At 41.1% G+C, this 20,688-nt stretch overlaps 1 protein-coding gene across 1 annotated transcript in view; it reads right to left on the bottom strand.

Annotated features, from left to right (window-relative positions):
* brinp2 (bone morphogenetic protein/retinoic acid inducible neural-specific 2) overlaps positions 1-20,688 on the bottom strand; it is a 176,963-nt gene that overhangs the window by 58,807 nt on the left and 97,468 nt on the right. The window contains exons 3-4 of the mRNA XM_058642262.1: positions 10,953-11,143; positions 5,975-6,156 (exon numbers count right to left, since the gene is read on the bottom strand). Coding sequence (XP_058498245.1) covers positions 5,975-6,156; positions 10,953-11,143 — 373 coding nt within the window. The remainder of the gene's footprint in view (positions 1-5,974; positions 6,157-10,952; positions 11,144-20,688) is intronic.

The raw sequence follows: 20,688 nt of genomic DNA, 5'->3' as shown, positions 1-20,688 counted from the left end.
TGGCAGCTCTCAGACGTTTCCTCAAATATCATCTCGAGTTAAAGATGAGCAAGAGGCGATTGTGTCGTTACTGTTTAAGACGATCTCTGCCTTTTAGTGATGAGTGAAAAAAAAAAAGATAGTTGAAATACAAACTATAGTTGTTCACACCCATGGCAAACACACAACTCCTTATATGGACATGCTGGGGTACAGTATGTGTGTTTATAGGTCACATTTTCAGGCTTTTAAAAACATGTTGAGTCAAAGTTATGATTCATTTCATATCACAATTTTAGTAGTGATATAAAGTAGCAATAATTGTCACAAGAAGTCACAAGATAGAGTGTTTTTTTTTTTTGTTTTTGTGAACTTTGAACTGTGATTGTGTTTCCAAATTTCACAAATTCAATCCCATTTTAAACATTTTGAGTACTTTTTGCCCAGGTGTGTTTATGGAGTTGGTGAAAATTAGATTAGATAAAGAAATAGAGAATATAAGACATTCTATATTGCACATTCTTATAGCCACTGTATATACTGTATGTTTAAACATAGTGATGGATAATCAGGTCGTAACAGTAGCACCTTTAAAATAGAGTTTACAAAGTAATTATGAGACGGTAAATGTCGATAAAGATAATAATGATTATAATAACACTACATAAATAAAGAATGTGGTGCAAAAAAGTGATAACTTTACATTAAACAACAGCAGAAAATGTCTCATAAAAGCAAAAGAAAATGCAACTCAGATCACAAAATCAATCAGGATAAAGATAAAAATAAACTAAAATAAAATAATAAAAACAAACAATATGTAAAATACAAAATTACATAAAAACAAGTGTGTAAAAATCAAGAGTTCTCAAGTTTGTTTGCGTTGAAAAAAGCACATAAACATACAGTAAGTTAAAGGGCAGTTTCACCCACTTTATTCCCACTTGGTCAAATCATAATTATGATGCTGCCGTGTTTGTGTAATTCGACCAAAGTTGACCAGTTTTTCTTTTAATTATTATTGTTTATTTTACTTTTGACAGATTGTTTACTCATCAAACTTGACAGAAACAGTGCAGGGCTTTTATTTTCTTTGAAGGAAGTGACTTTGACATCCTGACATCAACTTTTTCTCAGTTTTATTTATTCTTTTCAAACCCAATTTCCTGTGTTATAGTGGGAATGAGACATTTAGCTCAGATCCACTGTCTGATGATCAAATAACTCACTTATCCCTGGAAATTAGTAAAAAGAAAAAACTGTATATTTGGGGGCTGAAGTGTTAAGTAAAGTTAACTATATGTAATGCAAGTGAAAACAGCTAATTAGAGTTTTTCCCAATTATTTGTATCCTCTTTATCTTGTTGCACTTGCTTTGTCCTTCATTGAGACAAAGACTTTCCTTTCATAATGAAAACAATACTTTAGGAATATGAGGTTGCAGGTTGCATCATGAGGGGAATCTCCAGAGACCTAGACTCCAATAGCCCTAGATTTATTTCACCGCGGTTGTTTAACAGTACTTTGATTAATTAAAAGAATAAAAGAATAAAAAAAGAATAAATAAAGTGGAGTAAAGTGTCACTGTCATCCCCTGCTGATTTCCACTCTTGACAACCGCAGCGCTGACGTACAAAAATACTCTGCCCTCCTCGGTGTCAAACAGAGACACAGTTCCAAACAGCAGATTTTCACAAAGATGTTAGTGAAGGTTTTAATTCCTTTCCCCTCCTCTGTGCTGCTGGAGATAATGTATTTCACTCCCACCGCCGACCCGGTGCCGCAGTGACACAGTGAGCCCAGAGGCGTACATGGACACACAGGGTCAAGCACATCCCCGCTCCGTGTCTCCTTCCTCCTCGGGTGATGACTTGATCTGGCAGGAGACGACACAGCAGGTGGCCTGCGTGGCAGATGCTTCCTCATTTAGCAGGAACAAGCAAACGAGTAAACACCTCCGAGAGAAGAGCTGTGAGAGAGAGTGCGAGTGTCGTCCGTGATGCTTCTCAGCACGACAGCTGTAATCTCATCACCAGACACAGGTGAAGCAGGTGTGCAGGTGTATAGTCAGTGGATATTTGTTTAAAAAACTGGTAATAAAATGTAAAGTTTAATGTACGGAAGAGGATTAGGGCCACAAAGAAAACAAAGAAAGAAAGAAAGAAAGAAAGAAAGAAAGAAAGAACCTGCATGAAAAAGCATGAATTCTTAGAAAAAAGCCTTTTTCTTTAATCTCAGAAGAAATCAAAGAGTTTTTTTTTTTTTTACATGTGACCCTAATACTTTTCCGTACTAATGAGATTAAACAACTGTTGCACAAAAATATAAAAAGAGCTTGCAGGGACACAGGTTTTTAGTGGTTGATGACCTGTTTTGTGTATTTAAAGCGTGTGTAGGGCGACAAAATAATCAACGATTACACACATACTGTACTATACATGCTGTACTGTCTATGTTCAGGAGAGGATTAAAAGCCAACGCTATAAATCCCCACTGGATGTGGCTTAAATCAATATATCAGATTGAAGGAATATTACTAAGACTTATATACCTCGGAGAACTAGGTGCCACTGAAGGAAACAAATGCTCTTCTTAATATATTAAATTTGGCTTCGCTATCTCCAGCCGCGGCTTTATCTCTGGGAGCCGCTTTATCTTTAGCAGGATTTAAAAGAACCCATATATAAAATGATGAAAAGAATGGTTTTCAGCCAGAGGTTGTATTTACTTTTTAGGAACTCCACTTTTGATGTATTAAATATCACAATTATATAAAAAATATATACTGTATGGAAGGAATTTACTGTTAATGCTCAGGACCCTTTTTCCCGTCTCATCTTTTATTAATGGTGAACGCAGATATTAAAGGAAACTATTGTTTGATCTCGATCTTGAGCTTGATTTATTTTACTTCCCCTCGCTTTTACTTTTTCAGGCTGCTAAACAAAAACTAGTCACGACATGATAACATTTATCAACGTCCAAACAGCCCTGTGCCGATATCGGTGAGATACAAACATTTGGTGGAATCTGGAGTTTTTGTGACTGTTTGATCAACGCGAGCCAATGGTGGTGAATTACCATCCATCCAGCCATCTTCTACCGCTTTATCCTCCACATGAGGGTCACACAGGGGGTGCTGTGCCAATCTCATAAGGCGAAAGGCAGGGTTACACCCTGGACGGATTGCCAGTCCATCGCAGGGCCACAAACAGACCAACAACCATTCACTCTCACACTGAAGGTAAATTTAGAGTGTCCTATTTACCTCATCCCCATATTGCATGTTTTTGGACTGTAGGAGGAAGCCGGAGAACCCAGAGAACCCGGAAAAAACCCACACACACAGAAGGGGGGAGAAGATGCAAACTCCATGCAGAAAGGCGTGGTGAATTTCCATAATAATGTGGAAAATAATCGTGAATGTGCATTAATATTGCAAGAGGGTGAAATGGCACGAGGGGTGGAGCCTCTTCCAGTCATTACAGAATCTTAAAAAAAATCTATTTTATTTTTTTTCTATATAGTATGTACAAACGATCTCTGATGCATCTCTGGAAAGTTTTAAAGCTCAAAAAATATATATATTTTTAAATTATATAGCTGTTGGCACTCGGTCGGAACAAGGGCCTTTCTGCATGGAGTTTGCATGTTCTCCCCGTGTGTGTGTGTGGGTTTTCTCCGGGCTCTCCGGCTTCCTCCCACAGTCCAAAGACAATATAGAATATGGTGATTCGGTAAATTGGACACTCTAGATTGACCGTGAGTGTCAGAGTGAACTGTCCAGGGTGTGACCCCCCCTATCGCCCTATGTAAACTGAGATTGGCACAGCACCCCCCGTGTGAAACCTCATGTGGAAGATAAAGATTTGGAAAATGGATAGATGGACATGAAATTGTGAAATTTCCCCTGTGTCTAAGACATAAACAAACCCAATCACACAATCAAGTAAAAATGAGCAGGCTTTAGATGCCGGGTGCAGATGGTTTGTCCGTTGCCGTTTGACAGATTGAACAAAGATCTTGATGCTCGTCCGTTGCTAATTTGCAAAAAAACTAAACCACTCATTGTTTCAGGGCACAGACACAGACTCGTCCTCATTAGACGTACAGTAAGTCACTTCATCTTTATTTCAGCCTTACCAGATGTCGAGGCTGAGATTCACAATTAGCCGCAGTTCGGAAAGAAAGAAAGAAAGACAATTCTCTGTTTGTTATTTTTGCTCGCAGACTAAAGTCGTGTTTTGCTGTGATAAGGCTCGTCAGGAACACAAAGTGCTGCATCTCCTTCAAGTATGAAGAGATTGTTTTCTTCCTCTTCTTCTCCACTTAGACTCACAGCAAAAAAAAAATTCTTGTGGTAAAAGCAATTAGCACCGTGTCAAGGAGGCCGTTCTCCTATGCAACTCATTCACGGAAGAGAAAACACATTCTCGAGCAAACAAGCGCTTCACTGTCTGTTTTTTTTTTTAAAGTGAAGCAATCTCACCTCAGCGTTCAGACCCAGCACTTGGAAAAGCATTTTGGAATTAAACACAAAGCTGTTAGCTCGTTTGAATCCGCTCTGCTATTTAAGATGAAGCACGAACGCACGGTCCACCCACACACCGGCTGTCATCACATGAAAGCCAACATGTGAATAATGTATCGCTCGCTTCTGCTTTGCTTGCAGTCGTAAGAAGAGGAGAGGATAGGATCCATCATTTTTCTAGTCTTTGAGAGGACGCACAACAAAATCATGACACTTACAATTAAGGATGAAAAGAGCGGGCAAAGGTGGGGAATTATTATTGTGAAACTACGAGTCTAGTGTTGTGTGTGAAGGTAAATAAAGCAGAGCGCAGCATGCACGGCATGGAATTGTGTTAAACCTTTTACAGGATCTGGAAACACAGCTTTCATGTGTTGGTTCATAACAAGATTTTACAAAACAGATGGGAATTTACAACATTTTGTTTTTTTTAATCCTTGCTTGACACGACATGAAAGCACATAAATACAGAGAACCCAGACCAGATGGATTAGAGTATTTACGTATTTTCCATTAATTATAAACTGGTTCTCATACTTTTTTCTTGCAGGGCCCCCTCCCCTCGTAAAAAGGTATTTTAAGCCTCAACTAGAGACTGTATGTAAAAACAAAGATACCGTTCAAACTGACTTATTGGAGTCGCCCCCTGGTGGCTGACTGCTATGCCTGTCGTATAAATATTTTCAAACCATTGTGCATTTTTGTACACGGTCTCACTGGGCCCTCCCCGTTATAACGTCACGCCCCAAATTGGGGGTGTAGCCAACTGAGGTGATCCAGTTTATCCTAGTGCATTTTTACAACTAATTCAAGCACGTATTCATTTTGAATCCACGTACATCCCTTCCTGCATCACTTGCTCACTCTAGAAGGGATTCGCCACACATGGAGACAGACCTTTCACACACTCCTGTGGCATACGATGCACTTCATGCGAGAATGTCTCCGTCATGCTCCTGTAGGCTGTGTAAAACAAGCATGTTGCACATACGTACACATACACATACACCACGCTACCACCACAGACTTGAATCAATTCGGTGGGAAACACTGTACACACCATCTCCCGCTGAGACATTTGCTATGCCGCGTTGCCTCTCCGGTCTACGCTGCTTCTAATCCCGCCCGCTCGCTCTCACTCTCTTTCGTCTCTCCTCAGGCTTTTTTGAGCAATGATGCGCCTTGAAAATAATCTTTAAAAAGAAGCGTGTGTTTGCACGCGTTGCAAACAAGTGGAGCGATCTGTCACAGGTGCGGCGCGGAGGAGCGCCGCGGCGTGTGCATATATCCCAGAGGGACAGTTTTAAAGGAGGACAAATGTTTGTGTGTCTAGCTTGATGGCAGCACTGCAAACACAAGTCTACATGTATATAAATAAACAGTGCGTTTGTGCAGCGGCGTATAATGAAACAGACGTTTCGCGAGGCGGGTGGGTGTGTGTGTGTGTGTGTTTGTACACAGTACCTTGATCGCAGAGGTGGCGATCTGGAGGTGGTGCAGACGCCTCAGTGTGCTCTCTCGATCTGTGAAGTAAGAAGCCGCCAGCTGGTGGAGAAGCTCCAGCGACACCACGGAGCTGTTGCTGCTGCCCTCCGACTTCTTACTCAGCTGCTGCTTGTCCAGGAAAATGGTCAAAGATTCCTCTCCTGTGGAATAATAACCAGATAAATAAACAATGAGCAAATATCCCATTTCTATTTTTGAATCATGCTGGAGAAAATGTTGAATCTGCTTGTTTATGCGATCACAGAGGGAAGATGACTGGAGTGACCTCTATTACAGCCGTGCGCAGAGCCAAATCTGCCTCCAGAGAACTGAGTCAGCACTGGCTACTCCCATTATCATATTTTGCTCGACTTGTTTCTGTTTCTTAAAACCAGTCACAAACGTATTGGCTGTCACCGCACGAGACGACACCTCTGCAGAAACAAGAATACAGTTTTCCTTCTGCTGAAAATGCCAAATGACATGGTTATAGTCACAATTTGCCGAGTCACATTGTAAGTGAGGAGAGCACACCGATGTCAGAGGAGCGGTGATGAGAATCTGCCTCTTTTACTTGACATTTCTTTGGCTTTCACCGTCTCGCTGTGGCTTTGTGGTTTGTCCACGGTGCAGAACATAATGTATCATTTTCTTTCATTGCAATTCCGTTCAATTCCTATAAACACTCAGCGAAGTGTGACGCTGTGATTCACAGCATCCTTGCAGCTCACTGAGGCAATGAGACGATTTTGAAATGTACGTCTGATTTCGTTTAAATACATTATTAAAAAAAATCAAATGTAAACAAAATTTCCATAAAAATTACAAGACGTGTCAGTTTAAAAAGGAAATAAAGCTACAGTGTGTAAAATGTATTCACTCTAGTGCTGAAACGATTATTTAGCAATTTCTAAATTAATCTGAATTGAGTGTTTTCTGAAGAATTAAAACCAGTTTCTGTGATTTTTCAGCTTCTTAAAGGATTTTGGTCTGTGGGCAAAACAAGACATTTGAGAACGTCGTCATTTCCAGGTTTGAAAAACACTGATCAACATTTTTGATGACATTTTAGTTGCGTTAGTTGCAGCTTTAATTTACTGCCAACATTTATTAGAATCAGAATCTGAAAAAGCTTTATTGCCAAGTACGATTTTACACATACAAGGAATTTGTTCTGGTGTCGTTATGTTGGACGTTGCAGCTGAATCTCGCTCACCCTGCGGACCTATGTCGCCTTCAGTTTGTCCCTTGTGGGCTACTGTAAAAACAAAATGGCCGCCTCAGAGCTGATATAAAAGGCTCATTCTAGGGTAATGAATTATAATTCATATAATCTGATGTTTGTACACTTAAATAAGGATAATTGTGCTTTGAATTTGGTTTATTGTCACATTAGACACAGCAGATGTGTATACATTTGCTTTACACTATTATGTCATCGTAATTTGTATCAGTTAACTTCAATTTGTCTGCAAATTCCCCAGTTTGGTGTAACCCGGTCCGACTTCCTGGTTCAGGTTTTGTGCAAATAATGTGGCTGAGGGTGGAGTGTGATCAAATACTGCACATCAGGATAAATGGACCAAGGGCTTCATTAGCATCGGGCTGATAAACCCCATCCTTTGCTTGCTTCTTCATCCACCACCGCTTCAGTCAAATCTCTTTTTAGTTGGTCAAGGTCCCTATAACCGGGACGTTAGATCGTCTGAAATCCAAATTTTGACATCACCTCAAACAAGCGGAGCGACAACCCAAGGGTCCAATTACTAAAACTAACATAGTATTAACTGATTCTTCAATTTTTTCTGATAGCTGCATTTTATTTTCAATGTCAAAGTTTTCTTTTAAAGCTGAGCTAATGGATATAAAACGCCAGCCATAGAACAAAACAGAGCTCTGGGAAATGTGCTTTTGCTCAGCCACGTCTGCATCTAATCAGTATGCAGACTGGTTTAACCCATTTACTCGAGGCTGTTAATTACATATAGAGTCTAACTATAAGTCTTCTGATGCATTAATCTCTGCTTTGTTTCCCTGCACTGATACTCCGGTGCATACTGCCCGTGATAAGTGGCACCAGTGCAATGGATCCGGGCAGAAATGAGATTTGTCCTCCGTCAATAGCGTTAAACAGAATGTCCAGTGTCTGACAGCATATATATATATATAACGCTCACGTGATTATCTCGTCAAATTAAAGTCACTTATAGGTGATTAAATCTACTGCCAGTGAACTACTTTTGTTAAAATACATGGTGGAGGGCTCTGTTCTGACAGCTGGGGCGGCCATAACTTCATTTAGTTATAAAGTATTTAAAAGTTTGCCTTTTCAGTTTCCCACTCTATTCTTTGGTCATTATCATTTCCAAACAAGACAAGCTGATGGATACATGTTTCAAGGAATGGATAAATATGAAAAATGATATTTATGTTATGGAGGGGATCACTTTTTCACTCCGTCTTAAGGAAACAGTGTTCATTAAGTTATGGTCTAAGTGGGTTAAATAAGTATGGTCCAGATTTTGTTGAGATGCCAAGCAAATGATGCCTTATCTCCCTGCTATTTTAATTCCCTTTACTTCTTACGTGTTCTATTTACATGTATGTACAGGTATTTTATATGTACGTATATGTGTGTATGTATGTGCATGTATGTATATACATATTTATTATTATTATTATTATTATTATAATTGTTATTAGTAGTAGTAGTATTAGTATTACTATTGTTATTATTATTTTATTTATTTTTTTGGTTGTTTTGTTTTAACCTCCTCTTGCCATACTTGAGATAATATTTTCTGCTCTTATGTGCACTTTGTTTCCTCTCCCAACAGGTGTAAAAAGTTCATAAAATGTTAAAACTGAGGACTGCAAACGCTTGCAGGTGTTTTATACTGTATGGTTTGAAAAGAAATGTCTGTGTATTGCAAATAATGCAGTACAAAAATAAAGATTTTTGTGTTTTTCATTTTAAAATCATATACATTTTAACCGTTTAACACCTTAACCTCAAAATGTCAGATTCTTTTTTTTGCTTATTTTAACCATAAAAGTACCAGAAAAAGTGTTTAGCCCATTTTTCCAGAATAATTTTCAATACCGCAGTTAAAATAGTGTATTAACAATTTGAAATGAAGAAAATGTTGAGTCAAGTCGTTTTTCCAACTTTCACCTCTCTGGTGACAAAGACAAATACGTCGATTCGCAGAGTGACATTACCGTAATAACCACATGTTGGCTTTGACATGCAACTTCTCAGCTTTCAGAAATGGTTGGAATGTTTCCCGATGGCACAAACTGTTGCGTCGTTACGGTAACGCAAGTGTCATCTGCAATATGCTATATTGAATATTCAGTTGTGCAGAAATGGTTGTAAAAAAAAAAGTCACAACTTTGGTATATTATCCTTAAAAGTTGGTACCATATGGGGCTGGGCTTTATGGCCAAAAACATTATCACAAGAGTTGTTCATTTTCAGTCTTAAAAACCTTTATGGCCAGAAAACAGAAACATTAACACCAATGGTATTATGTTTAAAAGTGTTTTTTTGCACAGTGCATACACATTCAATTGATATACTGTATATTGAAGAAAACAATACTGTGAGCTACGTTATTATTGAATCACCACCGCCCAGAATTTAGTGCCATATAAAATGGCTGAGAAACACCGAGCTGGAGTGTTAAGTCAATTACATTTTCCTCTCAAGCCATTCTCGCACATAAGCTGTGGATGACGTCCACACCTAATTCTCCAAGGTTTTTCTTTCACATCAGACAAAAGGCAGCAGGAATAGTCTGGGCGAGACGCCGTTCAAAGCGGCAGGAGAATCTCTGGAGGATCTGAGCGCCTGCGAGCATGCAAGAGGTGGCACGCACTCCCCTCTCCTCTCATGATTAAATGATTGACTGATTTCTGATCGTTTCAGCTTCTTAAATGTGAATATTTTCTTCATTTCTTTGATCAATATAAGAAATAAATCATCAAAACGGAATCATTTAGGTTTGTGGACAAATCAAGACATTTGAGAACATCATCATGTCCAGGTTTGACAAACACAGATCTTTTTATGGATCAAACAATAACTCGATTAATCGAGAAAATAATCGACAGATTAATCGGTTATAAAAATAATCATATACGCCATGCTTTATCATCTCTTTTCCTCTATATAGGAAAATAATCGACAGATTAATCGGTTATAAAAATAATCATATATATGCCATGCTTTATCATCTCTTTTCCTCTAAATGAGAAAATAATTGACAAAATTGTACGACTCAAAGACTGGACTATTAACTATTAACCAGTGGTACTTTCCCTGATATTATCGGTAAATTAAACTATGAAAAAACGACAACAGGAAGTGCCTGCTGGGTATGAAAACTTTTGGCTGGTCAGAGAAAGAGTGGGTGCTTTATCTCCTTTCAAAGTATCCACTAATTAGGATATTGATTTTACGTATATGTGCTGCAGTGTGTGGGCTAAGATCAGTGGTGTATCACTGTCATGACGATGCTTTGAATGTAAGTCTGGATCTCGTTTCATGAGGCGCACGCAATCGATACCACCGGCAATTCTGTTTTCCCGAGTTGTAAGATCGAGAGCTACAAAGGAATCAAAGAGACACGTCTACTTAGAAATGGATCAATTTGTGTTTTCTTCTTGTTTCAAGGCCCTCGCTGCGCCGCACAATGTTCATCAGAGGGCGATATGTGAGCGGAAAAAAAGTACATTGGTTGAATGCAGGAGGTGTAGGACGCGCTTTTGTGTTGCAATCGTCACCTTTCACATTTCCTCATGAGGAGGGGAAAAAAGCACAGCGACAGATCCTGAACACACATTAGAACTCCTCTGAGGCCGGAAAACAAGGAGCTCGGCTATTTCTGGCTCGCCTCGACACTTCCTCGTGTGAGGAATAAAGGTGAGCGTGTCACCCGCACGCCTTCCTTACCTCCCAGGGTAGCAGAGACGAGGAAGTGGGTCCCATACTTCTTGATGAGGTTTTCGTAGATCTGCTGCAGGGTTGGCCGTCGCCCCAGTAACCGCAGGTTGCGCAGGAACTCTGGCGCTAAGGGCAGAGGAGCTTTGAGGAAATCTCTCTTCTCTGTGGCCAGGCTGTTCAACTTCCAGTGGCTGAACTCCCTGAAAAGATGAACACAGTCAAAGGTTCAGTCGTCTTTTTTAGTGGGAAGTGAGTTAAATAATATTCAGACATGCAGTACAGAGAGGAGACGCTGGAAAAAAAAGGTGTGTTAGCGATCCAGCGATTTTAGAAGTAAAAGGTACTGACTGACAAGAATCAACATGGACATGGTTTTTCCAATTCTCCTTCTACCGCCTGCTATTAACAGAACGTTTCGAAGCCTTAGATCTCATTTTGTGTTGTTACAAAATAGAGAAAGAGAAAAATACAACCACTTTTCTCACGTCCAATCCAATTTGGCTCTTCACCAGTATGCGTAAAGACAAAAAAAAGTCTGAATAATAATGATATTGCAAAGTTTGGGACTTTGTGCCGGTGATAGAATCCATATTAATACGTATCATTAGCTCATTAAACCAATCATAGTCATGCCATGCAGGCTAATTATCAGAATTCAGCATTAGATTCAAATCAGGTTAATGGCTTAACGCCGAAATCCCCCGCGGAGAATAATCACCTGACGCCGCAGCACTCGCTTCACATCTGCGCTGCATTTTAATGTCTCGCAGCTGATTGACAGCTCGCTACTTTAAAGTTTCTCTGGGTAAAGTATTGGAGACGACAGACGCCATAATGCCATAAAAAAAGAAAGAAAAAAAAAGAATAAAAAATTTAACAGAGTGAATAATGGATCGGGATTTCGACAGGTGGCTACAAACGAGAATCCAAATGAACGTGGACACGCGAGACTGGGAGAATATCTGCCTTGAAAATGTTTCATTTTCTGCATAGAACGCTTTTACAAAAACGTATGAGATGATAAAAGGCGTCCGACTGACCGAGAAAACAGACACAACAAGTAGAACAGTGACAATTTATGCAAAATAATGCATAAATATTTATATTTTTACGATATGATTTACCACTCCACATTGCATTCATCTTTCCCTCCTCTTATTTATCACATCTCCCGCACTGTTGTCAGTTTTAATGCTTCTGAGTCCAGCACATGCTGTAAACTCCAACAATACATTTTGATTAGTTTATTTATGAACCTGCTGCACCCTCTTGTGCTTTATTTAATTAACAGGTTTTTTTTTTTTCACTCACTCTTATTATCTCACAGGATGTCGTTTGATTATGGGCTTTGTATGCTGGGATGTTTTTTAATGTTTGTGCGTGAGAAGCGACGACACGAATAAAGTTTGATTTAGTGCAAAACAAAATAAATCCACCGTACTGTACGTCGCACCGTAACACCGCAGACGACGGGGGGAAAAATACAGAATATTTTCCAACCTGCTCTTTCCAGTTACAGTACAAGGGGAAACACTGGAGATGGGTGACATTTAAAACACCACATCCCCGCTGCACCCTGTTCTTTAGCTGTCCAGACAAATGTCAGGCGGGAGCAGGGACCTTATTTCAGCTCCAGCGGTCAACACGAGAAAGTGACACGGAGGGGAAGCGTCTGAGGAATATATCCATTTCCGAGTGACTGATAATCTTTTCATCACACCTGTCCTGCACACAGTGGGAAACCCTGAGGTGTGTGTGTGTGTGTGTGTGTGAGGATTATGCAAATACCTGCAGAAAAGTACAGAACCCACCACATCTGCATACATTTGCTACAAAAGAAGAGGGGCTGAGTATTAGCGCATTATTTTCTCGGAACAAAATACCAGCACTGTCACACTGTTTCCCCATGAGTAATCTCGCCCTCTCTCTCTCGCTGTCTCACACACACACACACACACACACACACACACACACACACAGGCAGGACCATGCGCAGAGGGAGCTACACACACTGTATCACTGTTTTTTTGCAGTCAACATTTCATCTTTGCAGACAACATCACGCTGTAATTACACAGTTGGCAGCATCGTGCCGCAATATTAAAATACATACAGTACAACAGGCCCCGTAATACAAAAGGAATATGCACAGGGGTCACTCAGATGGCACCACCGAAAGGCAGCAAAGGGGCCGTAATTAGCTTTTAGTCGTCGCTTCGTCTATTAGTCCTCAACACAGAGGCCTCGCCGATTTGTATCCATTTAGCACAAACCATGACAAAGCTCTTCTTACGGGGGAACGGAGCCTGCAGCATATGGTCAAACAAGTGCGCCATTAGACGCTTCATTCTCCCATAATGTACCAATTAATATCTGCAGCTCGGCCACAGTCACAGTGCAATTCATACAAGATGTCATTAACTCCGGCCACATTGTTCTTCCGCAAAAGTAGGCCAAGCGAGACCGAGACCGAGGCGGCGGCGCGGTGGCGGCGGCGGCAGACCAAGAGAGCAAGCTTTGCTTGGCGACACCTACAGGGTATCTGCTCATCGTTCCTTCATATGCAGCTGTGTTTCAGGGGATTTTGTCAGCCTGGAGGTTAAAGGAACGCGCACTGAACCAAACAGACCCTCATCTCACATCCCGTTTCGTGATGAAATCCATGTTAATAGCCAAAAAGAAAAAAAAAGACAAACCGAAACCTTTTTGTTGTCTTTTGACTTCATGAATCCGTCTGAAATTGACGTTTGATAGAAACTGGTACAGGCATTGAGCCTTTTCAGAGAGGTTTTTGTTGTTGTTGGCGTCAACTGTGCCAAGATTATCATAGAATATAAAGGGATTTTTAAAAAAAAACAACAAAAAAAAACAAAAAACTTGTTGTTCCTGTGGTCTAATCGACTGTACTCGGGGGTCCACTTTCAGCTCAAGGCCTGAGGCAATTGCATACTCGGTTGCAGTATCCCCCCCTCAGTGGGTAAGTGGGTAGCAGGAGTACTACACACACACACACACACACACACACACCAGAGGGGTTTCATAACAAAACAAAAATCACAGTCAACAGATTCTCCAATGTTTTGTGTCAGAGCGGCCGCTTCAACTGCTGCCAGCTGCTTGGTGGACGTCCAGTGGACGTCTCGCTTTGATGCACATCCTCTGCTTCCTCTTCAAATCCCACTGAGAATTTAGCCTCTGTTACTTGTGAACTACAGTTATCGAGGCTGTGGTTTTGTTGTGCGAGCGAGAAGTAGGAGTCCAGTGTTCGGTACGTATAGTTGGACAAACACTGGTCAAAAATACTGGATTTGATATCTTAAAAAGAGACATATCAACACTGTTACTGCTGTGTGCTAAATGCATTAGCACATCTGAGTTCTCAATAGAGCTGCATTATTCTCATAATCGATTAATCTGTCGATTATTTTCTCGATTGGTCCATAAAATGTCAGAACGTGTTGATCAGTTTCTCAAACCTAGAAAGGACGATGTTCTCAAATGTCTTGTTTTGTCCAAAAACTATTGTGTTTTAATGATTTCTTCTTTCTGGAGCAAAGAAAGCAGACATTGTTCCCATTTAAGAAGCTGAAACGATCGGACCGATGAAACCGATGAATCAATTGCTAAAATAATTCACAATTAATTAAGTAATCGATTAATTGTCTCAGCTCTAATTAAAAGGTTTTCAAAACCTGGATATAGTTGTCCTGCTTGCCTGGAGGAGGCCAAACCCAAATGTAATAAGATATTGCAAAGCCACTGGGGGTAAACATTGCTAAATGCAAAAATAATTCCATGTGAATGGAAGTTTGTGGGGAAATGAGGATAATTCTCACTTGATTAACTATGCCACTTAACATTTTCTGAGGGGTTATTTGTCTCAATCACTGGTTTCAGGTCATCTTCAATAGCCCAGTGTAAGATTTGGAAACGATGTTCTTGTTTAGAGGAAGGTCGCAGGTAAGTTTGGTGAATTTTTGGCGGAAAAAACGTCCGTCAAAAACGGGACTTGTGATGGTAATCGGTGACATTACTGACATCACGTCATTTTTTACAAAACTGTACTTACAAGGAGAAACAAAACACCCTGTAGGCTATTTTACCTCCAGTGCTTAAAACACATATTCCAAATCCCCGCAGCAGTCACATGAGAAATACCCCCAAACCCGAGGGTCAATCTCATTTAAAGGCGGCAAACTATAACAATTAGTCTGCGGCTATCACACGCATCAGCAGCCATTAGTCTTAGCTTAGTATTTAGACCGGCGAGTCACAGGTTGGCAGCCAGTAGCTGCACAGCGATTAACTGCGGCTGATTTAGACTGATGTGCTTTTTTTGAGCTGCTCCACAGTGACTGAGCACCGGGAGGCTCAGCTGACGGCGATAGGGCCAAACAAGAAAAGAAGGGAGCAGTGTATCATTTACTTTTCTCATCGCTTCGCTCTCCAAGAGTTAACAGTGAGACTGCCGGCTGACTATTTGGCTAATGATGATGGATGGTGTTAATTAAAAGGTTTTAGCCCGGCGCTGATTGCGCCTGCAGCTCTTGCTCTCGATACTTTTTTTCTTTAATAGTAAAAGAAAGAATTAAAAACAGTCCTCTGCCTATGCAGAGGTTGCTGAACATAGACGTTATTAACTGAATTGACGAGAAACCAACGTGCAGCCTCCTGCAGGAGAGGGATAATCATAAATGCAGAGAGCAAAACACGCACAACAGGAAATAATAATAAAACAGCAAAAGAGAAAGAGATGTGCTAAAAAAAAAACAAGGTATTAGAGTGCAGCAAAATGTATGTTTTTACATCAAACATAAATACAGATATTGAAATAATAATAATAACATCGACAAATAATGACAGACTGAAATCATTTTTATAACATTTGGGTGTGAGAGGCTGTTAGTGATAGATGTGTCTCTCTGAAAGTTGGCACATGCACACACGGGTGCACTTAGTAAGTCACCTGCCAAGTTAAAGTCAAACCGTAGGACCGTGATGTGACGATCATCCCTTGCATTTATAGATTTACTGGTTGAGTTTGCAGTGGTGCTTAGGAGTTCTTTACAGCACATCGAAGAACGTTGAATCCTGAGAACGTCCCCTTTCATACTCGCCGATCGGGAATCGGCTGTGAGCGGTGAAGCACAACCTTCACGGAGAATCTCCAGAGCTACAGTGTGTGTGTGTGTGTGTGTGTGTGTGTGCTGCAGCAGCAGCAGCTGTATATGGGTCACTCCAGGTGAGAGTCTGACTGAGTCGGGTGGAACTGCTCATTATAAAGTTTGGGCTCTGCTCAATTTCAGCAGCACAGACCTCTCATCATGACTCCAAATGTGGAACAAATGGGTTCGTGTTGTACGGCAGAACACAGAGCACGAGTGCAATGTCTTCAGCTCTCTCGCTCACCTTCTGTCTGACTTCTGTGTCTTTAACTTTTATCTCAGTTTAACTTTTTTCTTTGAAACCACACTTACCGTTCTGCCAACATCGAAACAGGTGACATTCACAGTTGATTTCTGTCTATTTTCTCTTCCAAGCATCCATCTATGAATCTATCTGGGGCTCACTTACAGTATGTATGTTGATGGTGGATTATGACGACGTGTTAAAGAACAATAAATCCATCAGCAGCAGCAGCAGCAGCAGCAGAACTGTGCCGTTGTGTACTTCCCGGAGAAAGTGCCACTTTTAGCAGCTTACTGACATTCATCAGTGTTCATAAATAGAATTGTACCCCTCTCGAGCAAGTATTGTTTTTTTTAAGCCAAGGAGCCACAACCAAAGTCCATTTTCTTGTCCTAGGACTCAGGTTCATTAAAATCCCCTCCAGTCCTACGGGAGCCCTCCAGAAATAGACGCTCCTCCCTGCCTGGTGAGTGGAAGCCTGTGCATGATTTTTTAATGATATCCCAGTCGCTCCCACCAGAGTCATTATACACCTCCTGAAAGGAATTAAACTAGAAGCTCAGTGCGAGGGACCTGAAACAGCGATCCTGTTATGATAGGGAGCTGGAGCTCTGACATGAAGGGGGGAAAAGCGAGAGCGAGTATCTTTTTGAGAGAAAAATGAATCACTGCAACAGATTTCTGGCTGATTTTAAGGTGAACACAGAAAAAAAGTTTGTTTGGTAACTTTCACGCGTGCTGCAGTCCGGGCGGGTTTGGCGTTTTTGTTATTATGCGGAGCGGGAAGTCAAACCAATTACAGGTGCGGGGGTGCGTCCTGAATCTGTACGAGACATCACCTGCCTTCTTATGAGGCTGACGTCTCTGTCGGCTCTTCTTAAAAATCTGCCGCGCTCCAGCGGAATCCCGTCGGCTTAAGACACCAAAGTGAGCACGATATGCTACGTCAATGTGACACTGCTGGGGTTTTGACACCATCGCAACAATACGGAGGAGAAAAGTGTAATATATTTTTGCCGGTGTGTGACGCAGCTTAGTTTCCAAAAAACAAGAGGAATATAATGTCATAAAGAATTCACAGGATGAGGAAAAGAAAGTTAACTTTTTATTGCCAGTTTATGCTCAGCTACTCAGTTGCACATTTGCACAGTTATTTGTTTCTGGGTATTTTCCCACATTTAGATTCCATACCAACCCTGTAGTATCTGTACCGCTTATGCTTTGAAGGTCAGCGAGGGAGCTGGAGCTGATCCAACAACTAACATCTGAAACCATTCACTCACATTCACACCTACGGCCAGGTTACAGTCGGCGTTACTACCTACGGACTCTTCTTTCTTCTTCTTCTTCTTTTCCTTCAGGGGTCGCCACAGCGAATCAACCTCCTCCATCTCACCCTGTTCTCTGTATCCCCCTCTCTCACACCAACTAACTTCATGTCCTCTCACTACATCCATAAACCTTCTCTTTGGTCTTCCTCTAGACCTCCTGCCTGGCAGTTCCAACCCCAGCATCCTTCTACCAATATACTCACTATCCCTCCTCTGTACATGACCAAACCATCTCATTCTGGCCTCTCTGACCTTATCTCTAAAACATCTCACATGTGCTGTTCCTCTGATTGACTACATCATCGCTGGTCTCACCACTGTCTTGTATATCTTTCCTTTCATTCTGGCTGATACTCTTTTATCACACATTACCCCTGACACTTTTCTCCACCAATTCCAACCAGCTTGAACACGTTTCTTCACTTCTTTTCCACAATCTCCACTGCTCTGGACTGTTGACCCTAAATACTTAAAATCCTCCACCTTCTTTATCTCCACTCCCTGTAGCCTCATGGTTCCACTTGGGTTCCTCTCATTCACACACATACATTCTGTCTTGCTGCGACTAACCTTCATTCCTCTCCTTTCTAGAGCATATCGCCACCTCTCGAGCTTTTCCTCCACCTGGTCTCTGCTCTCACCACAGATCACAATGTCATCTGCAAAATCTGCATCTAAATCAAACCTGCATCTCTGACTCCAGAAGTTCCCTCATAAGTCATCTTACCTGATAATCAATGTTTATGTATGTTTTTGCACAAGTGTTTTCGTCACTTATTCCAGGAACTTCCACCAACATTAATTATACAGTTCTCTGTAGATGCTGAGGTCATGTAAACTGATACGAAGCATCCAGAAAAAAACGAATACAACCAGATTTATCTCATTATTGTGTGATAAAACCTGCACAGAACGAGGCCTTTCCCTGGCTTCAGATACACAGGCTCCACATGGTGTTGACTCAACAACAGCATCAAGCTAATTTCAGTGAGAGGCCTTTTCCTTCTTCCTTTTGAACTCATTTTTGCAGGGAAAGCTTTAAAAATAAAAACAGCTGCATCGCGTGCTCTGAATTCGCTCGCCAACCCATACCTGCCTTCCTCCGTCCGCATCATGCAGGAGAAATCACACGCCTGAACGCTTCACTTTCCCTGTTAAATTTCTCTTTGCTATTTCGAGAGGTGTGATATAGCGATTGCCGCCACCCATTTTTTACACGTATATACACGTGTGTGTGTGTGTGTGTGTATGACAGCGGGCTGATGTGTCCTATTTTACATCACAATTAGAATAAAAAAAAAAAAAAGTTTATTAATATTTGCATCCACTTCTGAAGTGTCTAAGAGAGAGCGATAAGGTCTCTCCCTTCAGCACGACTTACCCTTTTCTCGCATTAAAAATGGAATTCATTTCAAATGAGACGGTTGTTTCTCGGGCCTGAATAATTGTCCCGAAAGAAACTGGGATTTTTAATAAAATGCATGGCTGTGTGGCGCGGCTGCATTATTCATAACTGCAACTGAGGAGGGAGATTACTTATTGATGTGCATAGGTGTCGTCGTCGTCGTCGTCCCCGATCACACAGTGGAGAAAGTTTCCAAAGTTCTCATGGGTGTTAATGGAGTTCATGTGTGGGTATGCAGGTAGATTCCAGGCACAGACACAGTCACTACTACTATTTGATGAAAAGATTAAAGGAGAAGACACACTCAATTGTGTGTCTTCTGTGCAGCAACAGCATCAACGATCACCTGATTAAATACTCAATGGTATATACAGTATATGACAAGCAGCTTGTCTGCTCTTCATCACTGTCTCGCTTCATTTTTCAAAGTATAACTACTCTCCTAAACTACTTCATTATCTGTGTCCAATTCCATTTATTTTGGCACACTCAAAACGTGTCTATCATAGTCTGTCAAAATATGAAATATCGCGCTGGTGCAAGCTCACACCTGAAGTTCACGACTTCTGGTTCTGGTGGTGTGAAACCTTGCAGATGTGAGGTGGATGTAAAAACCCTTTTGCCTTATTCTGCGGCTAAACTAAGTGGATATTATCTGAATACTGTGTTTGTTTGTTTTGTCTAAAGTGTATGCCAATTGTCTGATAGTGGTACATGTGTGAATGAACAGTAATGTAGTTTGTAATGTAGTACAGTAGATTGTTGGACATTTATTCAGTTTGGACTTTTTATTGATCCGTTGTCTTTGCCGTTTCTGATTTCCTTGTTTCCTTGTTTCCTGTTTTATTTCACACTGCCTCCTAGTCTGTGGAATTGCTAATTTGACTCCCTGTCCTGTCTTCTCTGTTGATCGCCTGCCTCACCTTAATGTGATTCACCTGTGTCCCACTTGTCTCACCTGTGCCTGATCATCCCGGCCTCCCTCGTGTATTTATTCTAACGTCTACGTTGGTTCATTTTCTTTGTTTCAGTTTCCTAATATTCCCGATTTCTGTTCCCAGTGTTGGAGGTGGTTTTCTAGTTTCGAGTTTTCGCTTGTTTTCTATCTGCATTTTGGTCCTGTGACATGCTACAGAAACACTGAAGCACTGGGTTTGCTCTGCACAACTAATCACAGGAAAATTTGATAATGAGCTGGAATTTACGAGGAGCGACCTTTGCCCACAGAGGCTAACGTTTTGATCGCAAAGTTAAGACAGGAAAGATACTTGACTTCAGATACTTGAAGAAGCGTCTACAGAAACCTGTTCCAGTGAGGTGACTGTCCCAACCACTGCTCCACCGTGCAGATGTGACGGTGCTACCCCAGGAGACCGTAGCAAATAATAGAGCACAACATCTGGCTACAACATCTGCAGGACTGCGCTGCATAAACCAAAAGTTCTTAGGCTTCCCAGAGTCCTGTCTGTTACTGAGGTGAACCTCCGCGTATCTCCGTCCCTCTATCATCTCACATCTCCTCTCCAAGAATGGAAAAGGACCTGAATCTTCATTTAGAAAGTTTGTGTCACTTGGATAAATCCAAAGTAAGGATTTGACA

The sequence above is a fragment of the Solea solea genome, chromosome 1 (assembly GCF_958295425.1).
Source record: "Solea solea chromosome 1, fSolSol10.1, whole genome shotgun sequence".
Lineage (NCBI taxonomy): Eukaryota > Metazoa > Chordata > Actinopteri > Pleuronectiformes > Soleidae > Solea > Solea solea.
The sequence above is the reverse complement of the archived record's forward strand: the minus strand, read 5'-3'. Positions and strand labels throughout refer to the sequence as shown.